This window comes from Phyllobates terribilis, unplaced genomic scaffold (genome assembly GCF_046119375.1).
Source record: "Phyllobates terribilis strain yellow unplaced genomic scaffold, ASM4611937v1 Scaffold_1__5_contigs__length_1240528914, whole genome shotgun sequence".
Classification (NCBI taxonomy): Eukaryota; Metazoa; Chordata; class Amphibia; order Anura; family Dendrobatidae; genus Phyllobates; species Phyllobates terribilis.
This window is the reverse complement of record NW_027362761.1, coordinates 215,160,941-215,183,749: the sequence shown is the minus strand read 5'-3', so window position 1 is coordinate 215,183,749 and position 22,809 is coordinate 215,160,941. Positions and strand designations below refer to the sequence as shown.

At 44.7% G+C, this 22,809-nt stretch overlaps 1 protein-coding gene across 3 annotated transcripts in view; it reads right to left on the bottom strand.

The window, feature by feature from the left end:
- Positions 1–9,957: 9,957 nt before the first annotated feature.
- HABP4 (hyaluronan binding protein 4) overlaps positions 9,958–22,809 on the bottom strand; it is a 138,149-nt gene continuing 125,297 nt past the window's right edge. The window contains exons 7-9 of one of the 3 annotated variants that reach the window (XM_073652965.1): positions 16,470–16,632; positions 13,200–13,373; positions 9,958–10,552 (exon numbers count right to left, since the gene is read on the bottom strand). In XM_073652965.1, the coding sequence (XP_073509066.1) occupies positions 10,496–10,552; positions 13,200–13,373; positions 16,470–16,632 (394 nt within the window). In that variant the 3' untranslated portion in view covers positions 9,958–10,495. The remainder of the gene's footprint in view (positions 10,553–13,199; positions 13,374–16,469; positions 16,633–22,809) is intronic. The other 2 variants (XM_073652956.1, XM_073652974.1) reach the window with 2 other exon arrangements.

The following is a 22,809-nucleotide window of genomic DNA, read 5'->3' as shown; positions in this document are numbered from 1 at the left end:
TTCCTGTTCTTCAAAACTTGGGAGGTAAGTGCTTGCACCACCATGCGGTCTTCAGAGTGTACTGTGGCTTGAATGCAGAGTTTAGCGGCCGTCTGACAAACTGTCTGCGGCCTTTGAACCCAAAAAGAACAATTTTACTTTCATCAGTCCACAAAATGTTTCTCTGTTTCTCTTTAGGCCAGTTGATGTGTGTTCTTTAGCAAATTGTATCCGCTTCAGTATATTTTTTTTATTTTTTAACAGTGGGACTTGGCAGAGACTTCTTGTTAGGAGACTAGTTTCACACAGGCGTCTTCTAACTGTCACAGAGAGATGTGGCCTGCTGTATCACGTTAGGAACAGAAGAAATTAGATATTTTACTGTGGACGAGCTCTGCATACAGTAGAATATATGAGCCAGAAAATTACAAACAGATGTGACCTGCTGTATGTATCACAGTAGTAACAGAAAATAATAGATTTTTTTACTGTGGAGCCCTGGATACAGCTGAATCTCAGCGCAAAAGAATTACAAGGTCAGATGTGGCTTGCTTAATGTAACACGGTAGGAATAGAAAAAAAATTCAAACGTGTACTCTTTAGCACAATAGAAGCAGTGCACAACAGAGTTCTATGCTGAAATGTGCCCCGTTGTTTCTGTCTGGACCTCACTAATTGCAAAAAAGATTAATCTGATGGAAGGTCAATTTCCCAGCCACACAGTTAGCTAGGCAGTTGCTTTTAAGTCAGTTAGGGTCCTATCTAAACTATCTCTCTAAAATCTTTCAGTATCCAGGACCAGCCTCTCTTGGCTGTTACACTGACAAAATGTTCTAAAACAATATGTCCGCTCTTTATATGGAGAGGGACATGTGACTTCAGAAGCCAATGGCACAAGCCCTTGTGTCTGGACATTGTGGATAGTTCCTGCGCCCTGATTGGCTTGCCGGAATCTGCACACATTAAGTTAAGGAAAAAAAAAATAGATTAACAGCACGCCGCTTCTCTGACCTCTCCCCTCCCATCATCATACAGCACCACTACCCTAACCAAAAAATACTGTAGTGGAAACGATCATTTCCCGCACTTTTACTGAATTGGCCCAATTTTAATTAAAAATGCTCAAGTGTCTGATCACGAATCCAAATGTGCAATGTTTCGTGTGAACGTTTTCTGAACATGTTCGGTCAGCTCTCCCAGGCTCTTTTAAGTAGCCTGTCCACTTTCCTATCCATAAGGTCTCTTAAATTCAAGGACTCTTCGAAAGGGATTGACATATTTTGCACCACCGTGGCCAACAGGATATCGATTTTCAGGATTTCCTCTCAAATATTAAAGGGAACCTGTCACCAGGTTTGTGTCCTCTCTGCTTCATGTGGATGACGTGTCCTGTCATCCACGCAGTGTCCCCCTGCATTGCGCTCCTGTACAGACGTACTTCTCTGACCTGTGAAGGGCAAAATACTGCAATGCGCATGCGCGCCGGGAAAGATCAAAGAGCCCCAGCGCATGCGCACTGCAGTACTTTGCTCTGCCCTTGACAGGGCAGAGAACTACATCTGCACAGGTGCGCGATGCCAGGGACACTGTGTAGATGACATAGGAGGAGTCATCCACACAAAGCAGAAGAGAGGAAGACCGCATCGCAAGAAGGGAGGCACCGGACCAAGATAGATGCCCATTGGACCCGACCACCCCATAGGTGTAATTAAAAAAAAGGAATTTTATTGTCTTGCAGGCCGGATTGGGGGTATATACACACATCATATTTGAATGCTGTACATCAGTGCTGAAAGGTGGTCGCCTTATTTCATATGGGACAAACCTGGTGACAGCTTTCCTTTAATATCTTCAGGTTCAAAGGGAAGGCAGATTTTAAAATTTCTTGGTAGAATATCAGCTTTAATGTGCTTATTGATTGCAAAGACCCTATTCCTTAGGTTTCTCAGGCCTCCAAATATTTAGTCCTGAACTGACTGCGCTTCATGGGACTTCTAAAGTGCTCCTAACTGCTTGCAGCAGCTCATCTGTATTCTCCAACAAGAAGTATTTTTTCTTACCTTCCAGAAGCACTGGAGCAACCTTTTCCCCCTCTTCTAGCTCCTGGTCAAAGTAATACAACATCTTCCCCTTATCGGAGCTGGACTCCATGTACCTTCTGAGTTTCTTATGACTGGGCATAATCTGGGTCGAATGAGGTGAAAGGAGATCAGATACGGTGCTCTGTACCTCTTCTCTGATCATTGACCTAATGTCTGCTATGAAAGACGATAGTTCCTCCTTGACTATCATGGCAATACAATCTGAACATAACGGTTTCCTATATGCTTATTGCCTTTACTTGTGGAACATCTTTTGACTTTCTTTTTAGCAGTTGAGGCAGATTGTGTGGGGGTTCCTTTGTTTTGACCCAAGGACAGCCCTGTAGGCTGGTCAGAACGACCAGGAATTGAACCCTCCATCGTGAGCTAGAAGCTGCACTGGTAAGGCTGAACCCAGGACCACAATAAATAATATCCCTTACCTGACTTCCACCCAGTGATTCACCAGAAGTAGATCATCCCATCTGCAGCGCGTGTCCACCTAATTAGAGCTGCGCTTTTGGTTGTAGCGATCATGCTCCTATGCGGAAACCAGAAATGTGTTCCATTTTGGAACATACACCAGAGCGCGTTGCCAGAAGCTGACCACTGCGCTTGTTCGTGCCTCGGGAATCAGAGACAAGGACTCCCGAGCCCTTCATAGAGCTAAGCAGCTGATACCTGGAGCTACATTCATGGCTTCACTGCCAAGGTTGGGGACCTCTGCCCAAAGGTGTCGGCCACAGACCTCTTGCCAGGAGGAAGGAAAGGATGAACCCATCGATCCTCCTGAGCCTGTCTAGAAGTTAAGATCTTCGCGCATACAGCGCACTTCTCATGTTTCTATCCTTCACAGGGGCAGAAAAAACACTGGTGGATGAGGGTGTTCCTGTCACTGTAGGGAATGAGGACTACTTTCTGGTGTGCGGTCAGAGCGAAGTCCTGGAAACAATCTGTGTGTTAAAGTTAAAAAAAAAAAAAAAAAAGAAAAAAAAAAGGGATGTTAATTACTTAGTGGTAATGGGATTTTCCAGAACCCCAGACAGAGAAGTTCTACCCTTCAAAAAGATTCAAGGACAGGCAACCTACAAAATAAAAGGAGCCTCTGCAATCACATCAGTGGTTTTCAGAGTATGAGAGGACTCCCCCTTAGTAGTAATTCATACATCAACTAAATATACACTGTTAAAAAAAATAAAGGGAACACTCAGATAACACATCCTAGATCTGAATGAATGAAATATTCTCATTGAATACTTTGTTCTGTACAAAGTTGAATGTGCTGACAAAATCACACAAAAATCATCAATGGAAATCAAATTTATTAACCAATGGAGGCCTGGATTTGGAGTCACCCCCAAAATTAAAGTGGAAAAACACACTACAGGCTGATCCAACTTTGATGTAATGTCCTTAAAACAAGTCAAAATGAGGCCGAGTATTGTGTGTGGCCTTCACGTGCCTGTATGACCTCCCTACAACACCTGTGCATGTTCCTGATGAGGTTGCGGATGGTCTCCTGTGGGATCTCCTCCCAGACCTGGATCAAAGCATCCGCCAACTCCTGGACAGTCTGTGGTGCAACGTGAAGTTGGTGGATGGAGCGAGACATGATGTCCCATATGTGCTCAATCGGATTCAGGTCTGGGGAACGGGCGGGCCAGTCCATAGCTTCAATGCCTTCGTCTTGCAGGAACTGCTGACACACTCCAGCCACATGAGGTCTGGCATTGTCCTGCATTAGGAGGAACCCAGGGCCAACCGCACCAGCATATGGTCTCACAAGGGGTCTGAGGATCTCATCTTGGTATCTAATGGCAGTCAGCCTACCTCTGGCGAGCACATGGAGGGCTGTGCGGCCCTCCAAAGAAATGCCACCCCTCACCATTACTGACCCACTGCCAAACCGGTCATGCTGAAGGATGTTGCTGGCAGCAGATCACTTTCCACGGCGTCTCCAGACTCTGTCATGTCTGTCACATGCGCTCAGTGTGAACCTGCTTTCATCTGTGAAGAGCACAGGGCGCCAGTGGCGACTTTGCCAATCCTGGTGTTCTGTGGCAAATGCCAAGCGTCCTGCATGGTGTTGGGCTGTGAGGACAACCTTCATCTGTGGATGTCGGGCCCTCATACCACCCTCATGGAGTTTGTTTCTAACCGTTTGTGCAGACCCATGCACATTTTTGGCCTGATGGAGGTCATTTTGCAGGGCTCTGGCCGTGCTCCTCCTGTTCCTCCTTGCACAAAGGAGGAGGTAATGGTCCTGCTGCTGGGTTGTTGCCCTCCTATGGCTCCCTCCACATCTCCTGGTATCTGCTCCATGCTCTGGACACTGTGCGGACAGACACAGCTACCCTTCTTGCCACAGCTCACATTGATGTGCCATCCTGGATGAACTGCACTACCTGAGCAACTTCTGTGGGTTGTACTGTAGACACCGCCTCATGCTACTGTACCTCTAGGGGTGAGAGCAATGGCAAAATGAAAAAGTGACCAAAACAACAGCCAAAAAGGATGAGAACAGAGAAATGGTCTGTGGTCCCCACCTACAGAACAACTCCTTTATAGGGGGTATCTTGCTAATTGCCTATCATTTCTACCAGTTGTCTGTTCCATTTGCACAACAGCAGGAGAAATTGATTCACAATCAGTGTTGCTTCATAACTGGACAGCTAGATTTCACAGAAGTGTTATTGACTTGGAGTTACATTGTGTTGTTTAAGTGTTCCCTTTATTTTTTTTGAGCAGTGCATATTGAACTGGAAGATAGCCCCTTCAATCCATTCTGTAGAGATTCTAAAATGGATCTAACGAGTACGCTATCCTCCTTTCTTGATCTTGAACCAATTAGAAATTTCTATGTTCAGTCATAAATTTGTAGTTATCACATCATCTACTGCTTGCAGGCCTTTCCTGGGCTCCACAGAACAAAAATTCCTTATTTTCCTGTTTTGCTTGCCTGCGAAAAGTTCTATTTCTCGGGACTCCATTTGTTCACAATCTGCTTGAACACCATCAGATTCATTGTCCACAGCCCTGCTTTAGTCGGACATGACTTGGAAAAATCTGCTTAATAGTTTTCTTCCCTCCTTCTGTGAAGCGGTCAGTGATGAGAAGTGTGATTCTGCCATCTGAAAGATTCGATCAGTCTCATTAGGGAATTGGATTTGGTGTCCCCTTGATTCATGTAGGCCACAGCAACCCTGTTGTCTGAAAAAGCAATTACATTGTGGCCCTGTATTGAAGGACATAGTTTGCGTAGTGCTCATTTCACTGTCGAAACTGCCTTCAGATTGGAAGAACCAGACCTCTCCTCGTGACCACAAACTCTGGATAAAAGAGGTCCCCCTCTGTGCACCTCATCCCTGGAGACTTGAGTGAGTAAGGGGATGCACACACGGTCGATATTCGCAGCACTTTGAAAACAGCATACTTTATGCTGCGTCCAAAGTGCTGGACGCAGGTGAATCCGCATGTGTTCATTGAACCATGCTGATTCACCGCCTCCTATACACTGCACTGATATAATTTCTCTTGCAGAGATCAGCGTCTCCACAAGAGAAATGGACATGCTGCGGTCTGTAGAGACGTGCCACTTGTCCGTGTCCGTGGGTGAGCCGCAGGTGCACTGAGATGCATAGTGGACATGGTATTTGTATATACCCCATCCACCATCCTGGACCATCTGGCCGCTGTGGATTGCACACAGCGCAAGTCTGCTGCATCCAATCCACAGCGCTTACTGACCGTGTGCACATACCCTTATAATCTATGGAAGGAACAAATTTGGCATCTAAATGCCCCTTTAAAGGCTATGTGCACACATTCACGATTTGCTTGCAGAAATTTCTGCATCTCTTGGCAGGAAACACGCTGCATAAAAAAAGCGCACGTTTTGCTGGGAATTTGACTCATTTTTTATGTTTTTTTTAATGTGTTTTTGTACATCAATAAATGCTTTTTGGAGCTAAATAAAGTTAAAGTTATTTGAAAGAAGAAAATTGGGACATTGCTTTAACCCTTGGATTACAGTCTGTGTGTTTATTTAACTCTTTACTTTAATTAGGTTTGGTAAGGAAAAGGTCTGATTGTCACCACCACCCAAAAGGGCTAGGTGTCAGCTAATCCCATACACCCAATCTCATTAGCATTTCCATTCAAGTCATTTCTGAGGCAGCTGAAGGCTGCTATTTTTAGCCTAGGAAGGTGCCATTAGGCAAACATGTTCCCTGGCTTTAATAACAGCACACGCGTGCCGCCCCTCCCGCTCAGCAACAAGCGGCGCTTTGGACACAGCATATTTTTTGCTGCGTTCAAAATTCTGTGTTCCAATACCGCACTTTTGTTGTCGGTACATGCGAATTCACCACATATGACATTTCAAATAGTACAAATCTGCAGCTGGGACTAGCGTCTCCAGTACAGAAATGGACATGCTGCGGGTAAGTTTGGGTACGTGCCCATGATCAGGAAATGATGCGGGTGTGACGCTGCATGTTTATACAGCATTGAACCCGCAGCATCCAGATGTTACAGCATAGTGGATAGTATTTCTAGAAATCCCATGGCCACTATGCATGCATCTGAGGCTGCGGATTACCCACAGACACTGACATGCGGCGCGTCGTTCGGGACTGTCAAGTTCTCTGGCAGAGGCACTAGTCTCCACAACAGAAATTTGACCACTAGAATGTATTGAACACAGTAAATCCGCATGGTTCAGTGAACACGTGGATTTACCCGAGTTCAATAGAATGCAACGTTTTGGACGCAGCCAAAATATGCGTTGAAAGTGCTGCCAAGTCTGAATCGTGGGCACAAAATTAAAAAAAAAAAAAATAAAAAAAAATAAGACGTGAGCTCCCTCGTCATTTTCATAACCAGCAGAGGGAAAGCTGACCGCTGGGGCTGATAGTAGTAGCCGGGGAGGGGGCCATTAGCCAAAAATGTTCCCTGGGTATTAACAGCTCACAGCTGCTTGCTTAGCTTTTACTGGCTAGATAACAGGGGGACCCCAGAAAAAAAATTGATGTAGGGTCCCCCTATAAAATCTAACCAGCAAAGGCTAAACTGACAGCTGCGGGCTGATATTAAAGGGAAGGGGCCATGGATACCAACTCCCTCCTCCAACGAGTAATATCAGCCCAAGAAATGGCGCATCCATAAGATGCGCCAAATCTGGCACTTAGCCTCCGCTCTTCCCATTGCCCTGTAGCGGTGACGAGTGGGGTAATGGAGTTGGGGTTCATGTCAGCCTTGTATCGACAGCTGACATGAAGCCCAGGTTAGTAATGGGGGAGTCTAAGACGCCCCCATTACTAACCCCGTAGTAATGTTTACGACGCTTTTTCAATAAAAGTTACAGGCAGAATAAAAGTATTTTATTGAAATAAAATGACACTGTTTTAATAATTTATTATACTGCCAATCCCCAAAGCCCTTGATCTTCTGAAAAATAAAAAACAACCATATCCTCACCTGTCCGCCGTCACAACGTAATCCAGATTGTCCCATGGCGATCCAGGTCACTTCTACGACTGCTACTGCTGTAGAAGACAGCACTGTACACTGACAGGAGTGTAATCACTGTCAGTGTACATGGCTGTGCTGCAGGAGTGAGGTCACTTGGGTTCATCAGCTGAAGATCAGCCCCGGTGACCTCAGCATCAGTGGTACTAGGGAACATTCTCACAAATGTTCCCATGCGGCCCCAATGCTGTAAAGTGATCTTCAGCTGTGAACTCGCATGACCTCAGCTGGCACCGCATCGATGTACACTACTGGGAGCGAGCGAGCTCCCGTCAGTGTACTGCCGGCTGCTGAGGGATCAAAACGCCATGGGACATTGTGAGGACACCAGGTGGACGCCATACAGGTGAGAATAGTGATTTTTTTTTTCCCACTCCCCCCCCACTGACAGCGCACACGCTGGCTCGGCTGAGGAGACAACAGCGAGAGCGGCGCGGCTGAGGGGAGCAGTAATCAGTGGTCGGATGATGGTGGAAGTAGTCTTCCCCGGCCGGCCCAGGTACCACTCTATGTGCATTTTTGCAGCATATTTGACCCATTGACTAGTTAAATCCGCAAATATATTTATACTTGCAGGTTTGCTGCGGTTCAATTAAAGTCAATGGGCGGGAAACGCTGAGTTTAAATACGCAGCATGTCCATTATATGTAGCGTTTCTGCAATGACAATCCTGAGCAGAAAATTCCACATCAGGTGCACAGTACAACAGGATTGTCGTTGCATTCGCTGGCACACGGATTACATAGCGTTTTTGATGCATTTCCGTGTGGAAAAACGCCACGAAAACACATCAAAAACGCACAATGTGCAACCCTAATGTTTTTATTTGCCAGGATTTCACACTGCAATACTTGCGTATAATTTGGAGCCCAGGCTACTGCAGAAATAAAGGAGACTAAAGGTTCCCATAACTGACATCGCTCTCCTAGAAGTAGTGACCAGATTGGCCATCAATTCTGACACATGGTAAAAATACCCTCTCCTCCTTTTCTTCTTTTGGAAGAACACAACTCTGGTTGATTGAATCTGGGAGAATGCCTAAATAAATTTGCACCCTTTTGGGCTCAAGTAGTGATTTCTCTAGACTTCTCATCAAACCCAAGCGTGTCAGGGTGGCTCTGATTTCCCTGGTCTGTACCCTGCAGTGCTGGTCAGATCTGATCACTATCAGGAAGTCGTTGAGATAAGCTAGTGATACCTTCTCTCTCAAAAGTGAGCTGTCATTTCAGACACTATTCTCGTAAATAACTGAGAAGCCACAGAAATTCTGAAGGGAAGGGTCCGAAACTGAAAGTGCTGGATTTTCCCCTCTATGCTGAGAGCCACTCATAAATTTTTGATGCTCTGCCCTGATCGGAGCATGGTGCCATGTAGGATTTTGGATAGAATAGTTTTACTGCCGATCTTAAGGATTCCATCTTGAACGCTTTGACTCTTAAAAACCCGTTCAGATTTGTTAAGAAAAACTGACGCTTACGAAATAATCATATTAGAAAGAGGGACATATAAAACTCCCATCCTTCTTGCTTCGGGACCTCTATCAGAACGGATTCTTCTACCAGATTTAAGACCTTTTTCTTCGGCCAGCTGTTCCCTCAGAGAACAGCGGGCCCTCGTCACCTGAAAGTTAGTCCTGATGATATGATATTGAGAATCCATATTTTGCTGAAATCTGAGGCCAGGCAGGAAAAAAAAAAAAATCTCAGCCTCCCTCCCACATGGGATATAAAGTCACTGTGCAGATTGTTTTCAGAGGAGGGACCTCCAAACATGAAGCATCTACTTTTCTTCCTCTGCCAACACACTGCCAACAGATCAGAGCAGGGCAGCTGTTATAAAATGCCCGCTTCCCTGGCGTTACCCAGAAGTCATCAGGCACACACCTAGTTATCGTGCGCAGTCCCTAGATCATCCGGTGGCTAGTTGGTTTCATAGAAGCACTTGCGCCACCTCCTCACTGCCCAGCAGCAGCTGGTACTCCATCTGACTGGCCACGGCAGTGCACTAACTGCCCAAGAAGGCGACTGGTCCAGGGCCTGAGTAAGTGGTTTCCACAAAGATCTTCTCCCTGGACAGACTCCAGGGTGTAGGCTCCATCTCCAAGAACTGCAAACCACTTTATTCTGTGGGGGATCTGCCCTTCAAGGACAGGAAACCTAATCTCTGGGGTGCTGTCAAGGGTAATAGAAACAATACTTTCGCAAGTTAAAAAATGTTTATTTTTTGTGGGATGGTCAGAGCAGGAAACCGTTAAGTACATCGCATAGACAACCCAACTCGTCTGTACATTAGCAAGACAAAAAAAAAAGCTTACAAGGGTTGAAATTACCCTGAAGCAGAGTTAGGGGCGATAAGGGCAGTGAATGACAAAAGACTATTGAACTCGAATGTAACTTTTTTCAATTTTATTGCATTTACTTAGATTTACACTATTTAATAGCAAATAAGTGATGGCATTATAATCCTTGCATCTACCCAACTTTTATAGACGTAATATAGAACATAAATGCAAAATCCATCAAACTGCACAAACAGCATCTTTAATACCTCAATTGCTTCAAACTGCAGTCAAACGACATAAAAGTTATATTTTACACTGAAGGAAAGCAGTGGTCCTCTATCCAAAGTTCTACCTTTCTCTACAGACTTTAGTAACTTTTAATCCTTGGAAAACTAAATTGAAGTACAACATGTGCCCCAGACAATGCTTTGATGTCCTAAAAAAGACTAGAACTACAGCCAAAAATAAGTGTGCCTCTCTTCCCCATTTTCTAAACATGAAAGTGCAGTACTTTCATCAATAGCAAGATGTCCTGTCCTGTAGACAACCGCCACATACATAACTGTTTAATTTGCCTTTGGTATAGAGCCATTTACGATGCAGGATAAGCCAAAAACTTGACCGATCAAATCAGAGCTGGAAAAGCATCAGGATCATCTGGGTTCAAGTCAAGCTCAGGTACCTAAACAGAAGCAAAGGGGGATAAAAACAAAAAATATAAAAAAGACTTGGTACAGACATCAAAATCGTGCAGTTTTTAACAATTAGAATTCTATTGTTTAAGGATTCAAATTTTCCACAGATAAACATAGTCTGCAACAAAATCTTGAAGGGAAATTCACTATACATTGCTGCTGAGTTGTTGCAACAGTGGCTTGCAAAAGTATTCACCCCTTGGCCTTCTACCTATTTTGTTACATTATAACCCGTGTTTAAATATTTTTGTAATCAGATTTGTGTGATGCATCATCACTAAATAGTCAAAGTTGGTGAATTGAGAAAAATATAGGTATAAATTAAATTAATGGGATCAAATAACTAAAAATTGGCATGTGCATATGTATTCACCCCTTTTGTTATGAAGCTCCTAAAAATTTCTGGTGCAAGCAATTACTTACCTTCATAAATCACATGCTTAGTGAAAGAAAGTCCACCTATGTGCAATCTAAGTGTCACATGGTCTGTCAGTATATTCACACCTTTCCTGAAAGGCCACAGAGGCTGCAACACCACTAAAGCAAGAGGCACCACTAACCAAACACCTTGAAGACCAAGGAGATCTCAACAACTTTGTCCCTGACTTGTTTGGAGAAGTACAAGTTAGGGATGGGTTATATAAAAAAATAAATAAAAAAATCCCAGTCTCTGATAATCCCCCAGAGCATCATCAAATCCATTATCAAATGGAAAGAACATGGTACCACAACAAACCTGCCAAAATGCTCAGCCCAGGCAAGGAGGCCATTAATCAGAGACACAGCATAAATACTAAAAGGTAACCCTGAAGGAGCTACGAGTTCCCACGCAGACTGGAGTATCTGTCCATACGACCACAATAAGATGTACACTCCATAGAAGTGCCCTTTATGGAAGAGTGGGCAGAAAAAAGCCTTTACTTACACACAAATTGTAAGGCTCGTTTTGAGTTTTCCAAGAAATGTGGGAGACTCCCCAAATGTAGGCGCGGTGGTAAGAGGAGACCAAAATTGAACTTTTTGGCCACAGAGGTAAACGCGTTGGCTGGCGTAAACCAACACAGCTCATCACCCCAAGAACACCATCCCTACAGTCAAACATGGTGGTGGCAGCATCATGCTGTGGGGATGTTTTTCAGCAGCAGAGACAGGGAAAATGGTCCAAGTCAAGGGGAAGATTGATGATGCGAAATACAGGTATACCTTCGAGAAAAACCTCTTTCAGTCTGTCAGTGATTTGAGACTGGGTCAGAGGTTCACCTTCCAACAAGACAATGACCCAAAGCATAGTGCTAAAGCAACTTTCAAGTGGTTTAAGGGGAAACATGTAAATGTTTTGGAGTGGCCTAGTGAAAGTCCAGACTAAGAATATATGGTCAGACTTGAAGATTGCTGTTCACCAGAGTAAACCATCTAACTTGAAGGAGCTGGAGCAGTCTTTCCTTGACGAATGGGCAAAAATCCCAGTGGCAAGATGTGGAATTATCTAAAGCGACTTGCAGCTGTAATTGCCACCAAAAGAGGCTCTACAAAATACTGACTTTAGGGGGATGAAGGGGATGAATAATTATGCACACTGAAGTTTTCAGTTATTTTGTTCTATTTTTCGCTTCACAAAAATAAAAAAATGTTCACAGTAGTAGGCATGTTCTTTACATGAACTGATTAAAACCTTCAAAAAAAAAAAAAAAAAGTGAAATTCCAGGTTGTGAGGTAGCAAAACACAAAAAATGCCAAGGGGGTGAACACTTTTGCAAGCCACTGTGTTGTACTTTGTGGACTTTGCTGCAGACATGCTTACATCCGCAAATTGGAATAGAGTATCTGCCCTATTAAGTTCCCAATGGGGAAAAAAAAGATGTAATCATACAGACACCTACATAGCCAGGTGATTTTTACTACACACTGAACACCATCTAATAAAACTAATAAAAATGCGGGAAGGGGGTGTTCCCCATTTTCCAGCAATTTTTGTTTTTTTTGTGTCATAAAACTACAATGGTCAGCTCATGTAGAAAAAAAAAAAAAAAAAAAGGGGGGGCCCTCGCATATCTAGATTGCCGGAAAAATTAAAAAATGATGGCACTTGGAAGTAGGGGAGGAACAAACGAAAGCACAAACCCAAAAGGTTGACCCAGGCAGGAAATGGTTAAAGGAGAGGTCTACTCTCTCTCCCAGGGCTCACATAAGGTTGTTATGACACGCGAGCCTGGCGCCCAATCACCGCTGGCATCACTGTCTCCTCCTTCGGACGTGTAAGTAATCGAGGGGAGGTGGAAGCTGCGGCTGGCCGCTCACTTCCTCTTGATTACCACTTCGTCTGAAGAGCGGTGATTGAGTGCCAGGCTCACAAGTCATAACCTCACGTGAGCCACGGATGGAGTGCATCCGAGTGCAGTCTGATGGTTTCCACAAAGTCATTGACTTCCATGGTAAAGTGTAATCCGAATAGAGAAAAAAAAAAAATAAAAAATTCAGACAATTGCGCAGTCCCATAGTATAACATTGGTCCAGGTGCGATCCCATATTTTGTTGGATTGTACTCAGACCGAAAGAATTCTGTCCCTGCAGACTAGCATAAACCAAATAAACTTGTAATTGAGGAAAATCTGCTGCGAATCCTACATGACATACATTAGAAACTTCATGAGGAAATGCCTCTTCTCTTCTAAAACGTCCACGACCTCCACCTCTTCCCCCACGTGCTGGACGAGAGAGACTTCCAAAGTTTATTTCCAGCTGAGATGTAATGTCATTGATAGATTTGCGGTAGCTGTAATGGTTGTCATCTTCATCTTCCTTTGAATTCTATTGACATTAAAATGCAAAAGTAATTACCAGAAATAGGAATATCAATACAAGGCTATATTTTATTAAATATACATATTATACAATATATTGCACACACATATACATACATAGCAAAAAAACAAACAGAACATGAAAAGCCCTCAAACAGCAGTATAGTTTAAAAAAAAAAAAAAAAAAAAAAAAAAAAAAAAAAAAGTACTTTTGCTTTTTTACTGGTTCCTTTAAAAAGGGACTCCTCAGGTTTCCAGTTATTAAACTGCTACCAACACATTGCGTCTCTTAATTAGGATTCCTGACATTCCGCTCTATGCAGCATAGCCAGTGGTAAAAGTGATCCATATCCACCAATTGGACCATTTGACTATTATCTGTTAAAGGAAATCAAGGAAGAGGGACTGGGTTAGGTAATGTAAATTCATCACAGGATCCAGGTTAATTAGCGCACAGCAGGCGCCAAGAGTGGTCCGTATCAGCCCATCAGACCGCTCGGCACTAACTGCCATACACAGAGAAGTGATTTTTAAAAGCAGTTTTAGATGGGTGCCAGGGGGCAGGGGCACGTGGAACGGATGGTTAGGAACCCAATTAGAAGGCACAACTCCTAGAATTTGAACTGCTGCCAGCACGTTAAAAGTGAACCTGCCATCAAAGTCTACCATTCATGACAAAATTATTCACCCAAATATTTTCGGTTTAAATTTTCAGTTAATCGTAGCAATTTAATCCTGTTGCTGTTTTTAAGCAGTTGTCTTTGGTGTATGGCATTGCCTGGTGTACAGTTGTCTTTGGTGCATGGCATTGCCTGGTGTACAGTTGTCTTTGGTGTATGGCATTGCCTTTTATGCAGTTGCCTTTGGTGCATGGCATTGCTGTTTTTAACCAGTTGTCTTTGGTGCATTGCATTGCCTGTTATACAGTTGTCTTTGGTGTATGGCATTGCCTGTTATACAGTTGTCTTTGGTGTATGGCATTGCCTTTTATGCAGTTGTCTTTGGTGTATGGCATTGACTGTTATACAGTTGTCTTTGGTGTAGGGCATTGCCTGTTATGCAGTTGTCTTTGGTGTAGGGCATTGCCTGTTATGCAGTTGTCTTTGGTGTAGGGCATTGCCTGTTATGCAGTTGTCTTTGGTGTAGGGCATTGCCTGTTATGCAGTTGTCTTTGGTGTATGGCATTGCCTGTTATGCAGTTGTCTTTGGTGCAGGGCATTGCCTGTTATGCAGTTGTCTTTGGTGCAGGGCATTGCCTGTTATGCAGTTGTCTTTGGTGCAGGGCATTGCCTGTTATGCAGTTGTCTTTGGTGTATGGCATTGCCTGTTATGCAGCTGTTTTTCGTGTATGGCATTGCCTGTTATGCAGCTGTCTTTGGTGTAGGGCATTGCCTGTTATGCAGTTGTCTTTGGTGTAGGGCATTGCCTGTTATGCAGTTGTCTTTGGTGTAGGGCATTGCCTGTTATGCAGTTGTCTTTGGTGTAGGGCATTGCCTGTTATGCAGTTGTCTTTGGTGTAGGGCATTGCCTGTTATGCAGTTGTCTTTGGTGTAGGGCATTGCCTGTTATGCAGTTGTCTTTGGTGCAGGGCATTGCCTGTTATGCAGTTGTCTTTGGTGCATGGCATTGCCTGTTATGCAGTTGTCTTTGGTGCATGGCATTGCCTGTTATGCAGTTGTCTTTGGTGTATGGCATTGCCTGTTATGCAGCTGTCTTTCGTGTATGGCATTGCCTGTTATGCAGCTGTCTTTGGTGTAGGGCATTGCCTGTTATGCAGTTGTCTTTGGTGTAAGGCATTGCCTGTTATGCAGTTGTCTTTGATGTATGGCATTGCCTGTTATGCAGTTGTCTTTGGTGTATGGCATTGCCTGTTATGCAGTTGTCTTTGGTGTATGGCATTGCCTGTTATGCAGTTGTCTTTGGTGTAGGGCATTGCCTGTTATGCAGTTGTCTTTGGTGTATGGCATTACCTGTTATGCATACACCAAAAACTGAATGCTACATCCACAGGACAACTACAACAGATCTTTCATGATATGGACACGCTGTGCTTTTAGAACACATATGGTGAGGGTAATTTACTTACTATCCCTCATCTTAATATGCCATTTATATTTTGTTTTATTTAGCAACCTTATTTTTATTATTTATTCTGCGATACGGTCATTATTTTCCTATGAGGTGCTTTATAAATTTAAGACGCACCGGACCATAAGATGCACCCCAAATTTTGGGGCGGAAAATAGGAAACAATGCTTTAAATAAAATGGTGGTGTGCGAGTCTGCTTTTACGATGGCTTACCTGGGGGGAGGGGGCACAGGTGGTGGATCGGGGTTGCTGCTGCAGGAAGCTGGCGGCGGCAGGAGTGGGACAATGCTGCGGCCCCAGGCTGGGGGGAGGGGGTGTTCGGTGGTGCGAGGATGTGGCGGGTCCCAGCTTTCACAATCTGCACATGCACCGCCTCCGGCTGTCATTTTTGAAGGTATCTGCTGCATTGAGAACCATGGGAAGTGCAGGGGGCTCCGGCGATATTTTGTGAAATCCTCGCACCGCTGAACATCCCCTCCTCCCAGCCTGGGGCCCACAGCATCACCCCACTCCTTCCGCCGCTAGCTTACTGAAGCAGCGACCCCCTGCCTCCTGGGACCCCGCTCCACCACCGCCGCCCCCCAGGTAAGCTCCATTCAGATTTTATTACCTGCAATGTCCTGCTGGACCTGTGAGTGACACTGGGGGAGTATTGGGAGAGGTTTAGGCAGTATTACAGGTCTGTGCTCACTTCTGGCTTGTAGCCCAGCACAAGGATTGATGGGAAATGTAGTAAGAAGGGAGCAGAAGATTCCGAAGAGGAAGTGATCGCTATGACAACAGAGCTTGTGCCAGGGCATAGGAAGTAAAGTAAAAAAAAGCATAAAACCATGAAAATTGGCAGAAAAGGTATATGGAGTTACTTAAAGTCATTATCCTTAAGCATTTATGACAAAACCAGTAACGGAGTCAGGGTAGTGGACGACAACTTTAAACTGAGAAATTGGCAGACGCGGTCAGCATACATACAGATTATACGGTCGTCAAGTATGACACTACAGGCAGCAAACTTACATCCATGAACTTGGACTTGTGGATAACCGTAGCTTTAGCAGGCACATTCGAATCTGGTTTGCGTAGATTGAATTCAGCTTTTGGTCTGCTTTGGTCCAGAAGAGACTTCCATTCATCCAGTGACATCTCTTTAGCATACTCTTCATAATTCTCAGGTGCCCCTCTAGCCAAAGGGTAAAAATAAAAACAAAAATACAACTATGCAGAATGAAGGTGCTGTAGGACTCACTAAAGATTTGGGGGTCCCAGGGTGGTACCCTAGTGTAGAGATGTGGACTGTCTTACCCTGTTCCTACCCCTGAAGACAAACGCGTCATGTGAATACTGTCGTGCGGTTCTATATGTAAAAGTAATGTGTGTCCAATGTAAAATGTATTACTGTGATGTACAGTATGTAAAGTGTTAATGCATAATGTGAGCATAGCATAAGATAAGCTCAGGATAACACAAGATCTAGAATAAGGATAATAAGTTTAGCATGTAAGAGAGGAAATGGTTAAGGATAGAATTAGCCCAGTGGGTGGGCAATAGTGCTGATAAAAAGGGGGGCACGTCCTGGTCAAAAGGAGTTCAGCGTCAGCTAGTGAAGGCCAAGTTCAGGTGCGGTGAGTTGCTAGGGGCAGCATGGGCCAACCGTTCGAGGTAGTGGGAGGCTGACTAGAGTTCCATGATGGACATTCCTCCAGTGTCAGCGTCCGGAGCCCAGGGCTTGGGACAAATACCAAGGAGCGGGCCTGGTCTTCTGACATCACAAGGTCAGTGGACATGGAAGGCAGGTAGCCGGTCCCAGATGCACTGCCAGAGTGGACATTGAATCCCTGAGGCTAACTGAGTCAGCGGGCTTGGGGGTAGTCCAGAACAAACGGGTGGCAGGATAGAAGAGGAGTTGCACTAAGGAGGAAGGAAGTGTGAATTGCTGTGTCCTATCCCACCTGATGAACTTTGACTGCTGCAAAAAACTTGGGATTGACTGAGGCCCATAGACCTCATAGTAATCAGGACATTTATATAAAATTACCCTCAGACCCTACAATAGTCTTTAACACCAAATTAGAACATCTGCTTGGAGCTGCTTTTGAACATGGTATTATAAACAAAAAAAGGAGAGGGATTACATGTTTAAAAAGAAACCTACTATCCCGACTTTATATATATATGCTACCTAAAGTCCACAAGGACCTTAGATGCCCACCCAGGAGACCCATCATCTCCGGGGTAGGTAGTTTGAGTGAGAGGGCTTGCACATATATAGATTTTTTTCTTACAGTCACATGTATTACAACTACCCTCGTATCTCAGGGATTCTGCCCAATTTATTCAAAAGGTGCAATCATTGAAGCTTTTGATAATGCGTTGTTCGTAGTGATTGACGTTGAGTCACTTTATACTAGCATAAGCCATGATTACGGTTTACAGGCAGTGGCTCACTTTCTTGAATGCCAAGGACAGGACAATCAATTTCATGTTTCTTTTCTTTTGGATTTACTTAAGTTTATACTCCGTTATTTAATTTTTGCTTTTACAGACAGATTTCTGGTACAACCATGGGTGCACGTTGTGTCCTCTCCTTCACCAACCTCTTCATGGGTTGGTGGGAGGAGGCACAAGTGTACCCTTCCCCAATTATTCAGAGTCTTGTTTCTTATCGGTTTAAATTTATTGATGGGGTTTTTTTTTTGTTTGTTTTTTTGGACAGGGTCCTTTGAGGATTGTGAGAATTTTATAGCTGGATTAAATGATAATCCATTCAATATTCATTTGACTTATATCTCTCCATCTACAGTTGACTTTCTGGACCTGCGACTTTTTAAGGAGGGAAACACTTTGGGTACGGATCTCTTCAGGAAAAATACAGCTACCAATAACTTATTACATTATCAGAGCTTCCACCCTCATCATCTTAAGGATGGTATACCGGTGGCCCAATTCTTTAGGTTAAAACGAAACTGTTCTAATTCATCCGATTACCAATCATAGACTCAATCTTTGACAACGCGCTTCCGTGCAAGAGGTTACCCTAGATCTGTGATTTCAAAAGCTTATTAAAAGACCCAGCGAATCTCAAGGGATGTACTACTTAACCCAGCACCTCGATTTCCTGATTACAAACTTAGCTTTAGCACCACATTTAATAATCAATGGATGAATATTTGTAAATTGGTTTCATACACATTGGAAATTTTTGAAAACAGATACTAGAATCTTGACTTTGCTACTGGACTCCCCTGCTTTGACAGCCTGACGTGCATCAAACCTTCGTGATAGTCTTACTAGGAGTCATTTTATGAGACCGATGAGTAAAATTGTTAGTGGATTTAACCTCAGGGGGTCGTACCCCTATGGTGACTGTAATATTTGCCATTTATTGGACTGTAGAACACTTTTGTAATCCTGTTGACCAAAGGGATTTTCCTTTAAAGAATTATATAAAATTGTAAAACTCGAAAGACGTAGTTACTTACCGGTAACGGGATTTCTCAGAGCCCATGACGGCACCACGGAGAGAGGGGATCTGCCCTTCAAGGACAAGAAACCTACAGATAAAAAGGGTAGCACCTCTCTCCCGCATCAGTTGTTTACAGAGCATAGAGAGGACCCCCAGGTTAGTAACACAAATTTTAACACTTTTAAGGAGTTTACCAGACACACCTCGTGACTAAATATAGGCAACAAATAAATATGCACACCCATGCGTGAAGGGAAGGAATGTACTGGTGCAGTCATGGGCTCTGAGAAATCCCGTTACCGGTAAGTAACTAAGTCTTTCTCCTTCCCCCATGACGGCACCACGGAGAGAATTGCAGAGAAGTGTCGTTTAGGGAGGGACCACCGCTTCCAGAACCCTTCTACCAAAGGTAAGGTCCGAAGAAGAGGTTAGATCCAGCCAGTAGTGCTTAAAGAATGTAGAAGGGGAAGAACAGGTTGCAGCTCTACATATATGTTCAATTGAAACTCCGGCTTCCTCCGCCCAGGAGGCTGCTACTGCCCTAGTTGAGCGAGTCTTTAAATCCTCCAGGGCGGTCTCCCCGCTTGATGAGTATGCCAGGGAGATGGCGTCTCTTATCCACCTTGCCAGTGTGCCCTTGGAAGCTTTTTGTCCCTTCCGAGGTCCCTGGAAGCACACAGAGACCTGTTCTTCCTATACTCCCGTGCGGCCTTTAAGTACTGGATAATGAACCTTCTGACATCCAAGGTGTGTAGGTCTTCTTCCCCCCCCTGTTTTTAGGATTTGGGCAAAAGGAAGGGAGGGCGACCTCCTGCGATCTATGGAAGAGTGATCCCACCTTAGGAAGGTATGCTGGGTCAGTCCTAAGCGTCACCCTGTCCTCTAGAATGTGAGTAAAAGCGGGCCCAGCTGATAAGACTTGTATATAACTCTACGTGCCGATGTGAGGGCTACTAAGAGTGATGTCTTAAGAGATTGAACCTTTAGCGGATGCGTCTCAAAAAGTCCTAAGGTATGTTTGGTCAGGAAGGAGTATTCTGGGAGGGGATGGGCCTAGACCTGTGTGATGCCTTGATGAACCTAGAAATCCACCTATTTCTGGCCAGGTCGCAGTTGTATAGGGCTCCTAGTGCTGCAACTTGAACCTTTAGAGTGCTTGTGGCCAGACTGCGCTCTAACCCATTTTGAAGGAACTGTAAGATGGAAGCAATGGGGGCCTCCCCTTCTACCTTCGAACCCGCAAATGAGAGGAATTTTTTCCAGGTTTTATCGTAAAGTCTGGTGGTTAAGGGTTTCCTACTCTGAAGTAGAGTGGAGATTAAATTCGGGGAAAAAAACCTCTATCCCTTAAGAGCACCCTCTCAAAATCCAGGCTGTCAAGTGTAGATCTGCTACCTGAGGGTGGAGGACCGGTCCCTGGAAAAGGAGATCCAGAATTTCCGAAAGGGGTCGGAGGTGGACATTATCCTCAGCCAGGAAAAATCAGGGCCTCTTTGGCCAGAAGGGGGCTATCAGAATTATGTTTGCCTAGTCTTCCCTGACTTTCCTCAGAACCGCCGGAATTAGAGCGATCAGAGGAAAGGCATAGGCTAGCTGGTGGTTCCATGGGATTGAGAAAGCCTCTAATGCTGCAGGGTTCCCCTTGGGGTTTATTAAGCAGAATATGTCCACTTTTTTGTTGCGCCAGTTGGCGAATAGGTCTATGGAAGGGTTCCCCCATAATTCCGTGAGTTGGTTGAACACCAACTGATTCAGCTCCTATTCGCCCCGTCTCAGCTGGGTCCTGCTCCGAAAGTCTTCTGTGATATTTTCTGTTCCTTTTATGTGGAATGCAGACAGGGACTCCAAATTATTCTCTGCTAACTGGAGGATGGATTTTGACACCTGTAGTAGAGAATGGGACCGGGTCCCCTCCTGGCGATTTAGGTATGCCACTACTACCCTGAAAAAACTCTTACATTGTGTCCCCATAGGGTGTTTAGGAATTCTGAGAGCGTGAATTTTACTGCCAAAAGTTCCTTAATGTTGGAAGATACCCCTTCCAAATCCTCTGACCAGACCCCCTGAGCCATTTGATCTTTGAGGCGAGACCCCCACCCCCTGGGGCTTCCATCTGTAGTTAGGACCTGCGACACAGATTGCCCATGGAACGCCTCTGGTTAAACTGTCCACCTCCATCCACCATGTTAGGGAAAGCAAGGTTTTTGATGACAAAATTAGCCGACCTTCTAAGCGCCCTTTTAGTGACTTTTCTGCCCCCAAGATTTCCCATGGCAAGTCCCTGGTATGCAACTGAGCCCAACGGACCCCCGGGATACAAGCAGTCATGGAACCTAGTAGGGACATTGCTCCCCGCAGAGTCAAAGGGATGGTCTTTCACACGAGATATCCGGGCTATCATATTCTGGATTTTCCCTGCCGAGAGATGGCATTCCTGATTCCTCAAATCTAATAAGATGCCTAGATACTCTTGTACTTGATCCGGCTCCAACCTGGACTTTAGGTTCAGAAGCCAGCCTAAATTAGTCAAGGAATCCATGACCCTTGCTAGATGGTCCTTGCAATGGTTGAAAGAGCTGCCCATTAGCAGATCGACAAGGTACGGGGTGATCAGGATGTTTTGCTCCCTCAGATGGGCCATTACCTCTGCCACTAATTTTGTGAAAACCCTTGGGGCTATCGCTAGACCGAAGGGGATGGCTGTATATTGGTAGTGTTTGACTATTCCTTTTAGCAATATTGCTACTCTCAGGAATTTCTGGTAGTCTCTGTGTATAGGGACATGATAATAGGGGTCCTTGAGATCCAGGACAGCCATAAAAACAGTCTGGGAACAACAATTTCACTGACGATTTTATTGAATCTTGAAGGTTTGCACCCTTAGAAATTTGTTCAATTTTTTCAGGTTTACAATTGTCCTGAATGTCCCATCTGTTTTTTTCCTGAGGAACAGAGGGAGTAGAATCCTTAGCCTTTCTCCTGTGCAGGGAATTCTTGAAGGACTGCTTTTTCTATTAGGCCTAGAATTTCCTGTTCTAGTGCTAGTTCTACCCCTGATGACCTCATGGGGTTATAACGAAGTTCGGACGGGAAATTGAGTGAAACTGAAATTTTAGTCCTGCTTTTATCAGGTCTAAAATCCAAGAACTGTTCGATATTTTTTCCCAGGCTGGGAGGAAATGAAGTCACCCCCCCCCCCCCATCCGGGGCTGACTCTCATTGGGCGGGTTTCCTGTCGCCGCTGGGGGGCCTGTTCAACATAAACCCTTTGGCCTTTCTCTTGCTATCCTCCCACCTATCCTGGTCTTTGGGGGGGGGGGGGGTTTCTGCACATAAATTTCCTGCTCCGAAAGGACTTCCTGTATGAAGAACCGGAGAGGACCGGGAAGCGTTTGGATGATATCCTTGACAAGGCTGGGGATAACAGTAGATCCGAATAGGAACTCACCCTCGCAAGGAATGGAACACAACCTAGATTTTGTTTGGTTGTTACCGGGCCAGCATTTAAGCGAGAGGGCCGCCTGGCTGCATTAGAGAAGCTCGCAGCCCTGGCTGCCAGCCTGACAGAATCGGCTGATGCGTCAGCCAAAAAAAGCTGCTGCGCCCTTCAAGAAGTTGCGCTTCTAGCTGATCTAGCCAGACCATTAAAGATCTGGCTGTACATGTGGCTGCCACTGCATGTTTCAACCCTCCCAAGCCCCTTTTAGGAAGGTGTCCGCTTTTTTGTCCATTGGGTCCTTTAGCACCCCCATGTCTTCAAATGGCAGGGAAAAATTTTTTAGAGGCTTTACCTATTGCTACGTCTAACTTTGGCGCCTTTACCCAGAAGGAGCATACCGGGTCCTCAAAGGGGTATTTTCTCTTAGGTGACAACAAGCCCTTCCTTTCTGGCTT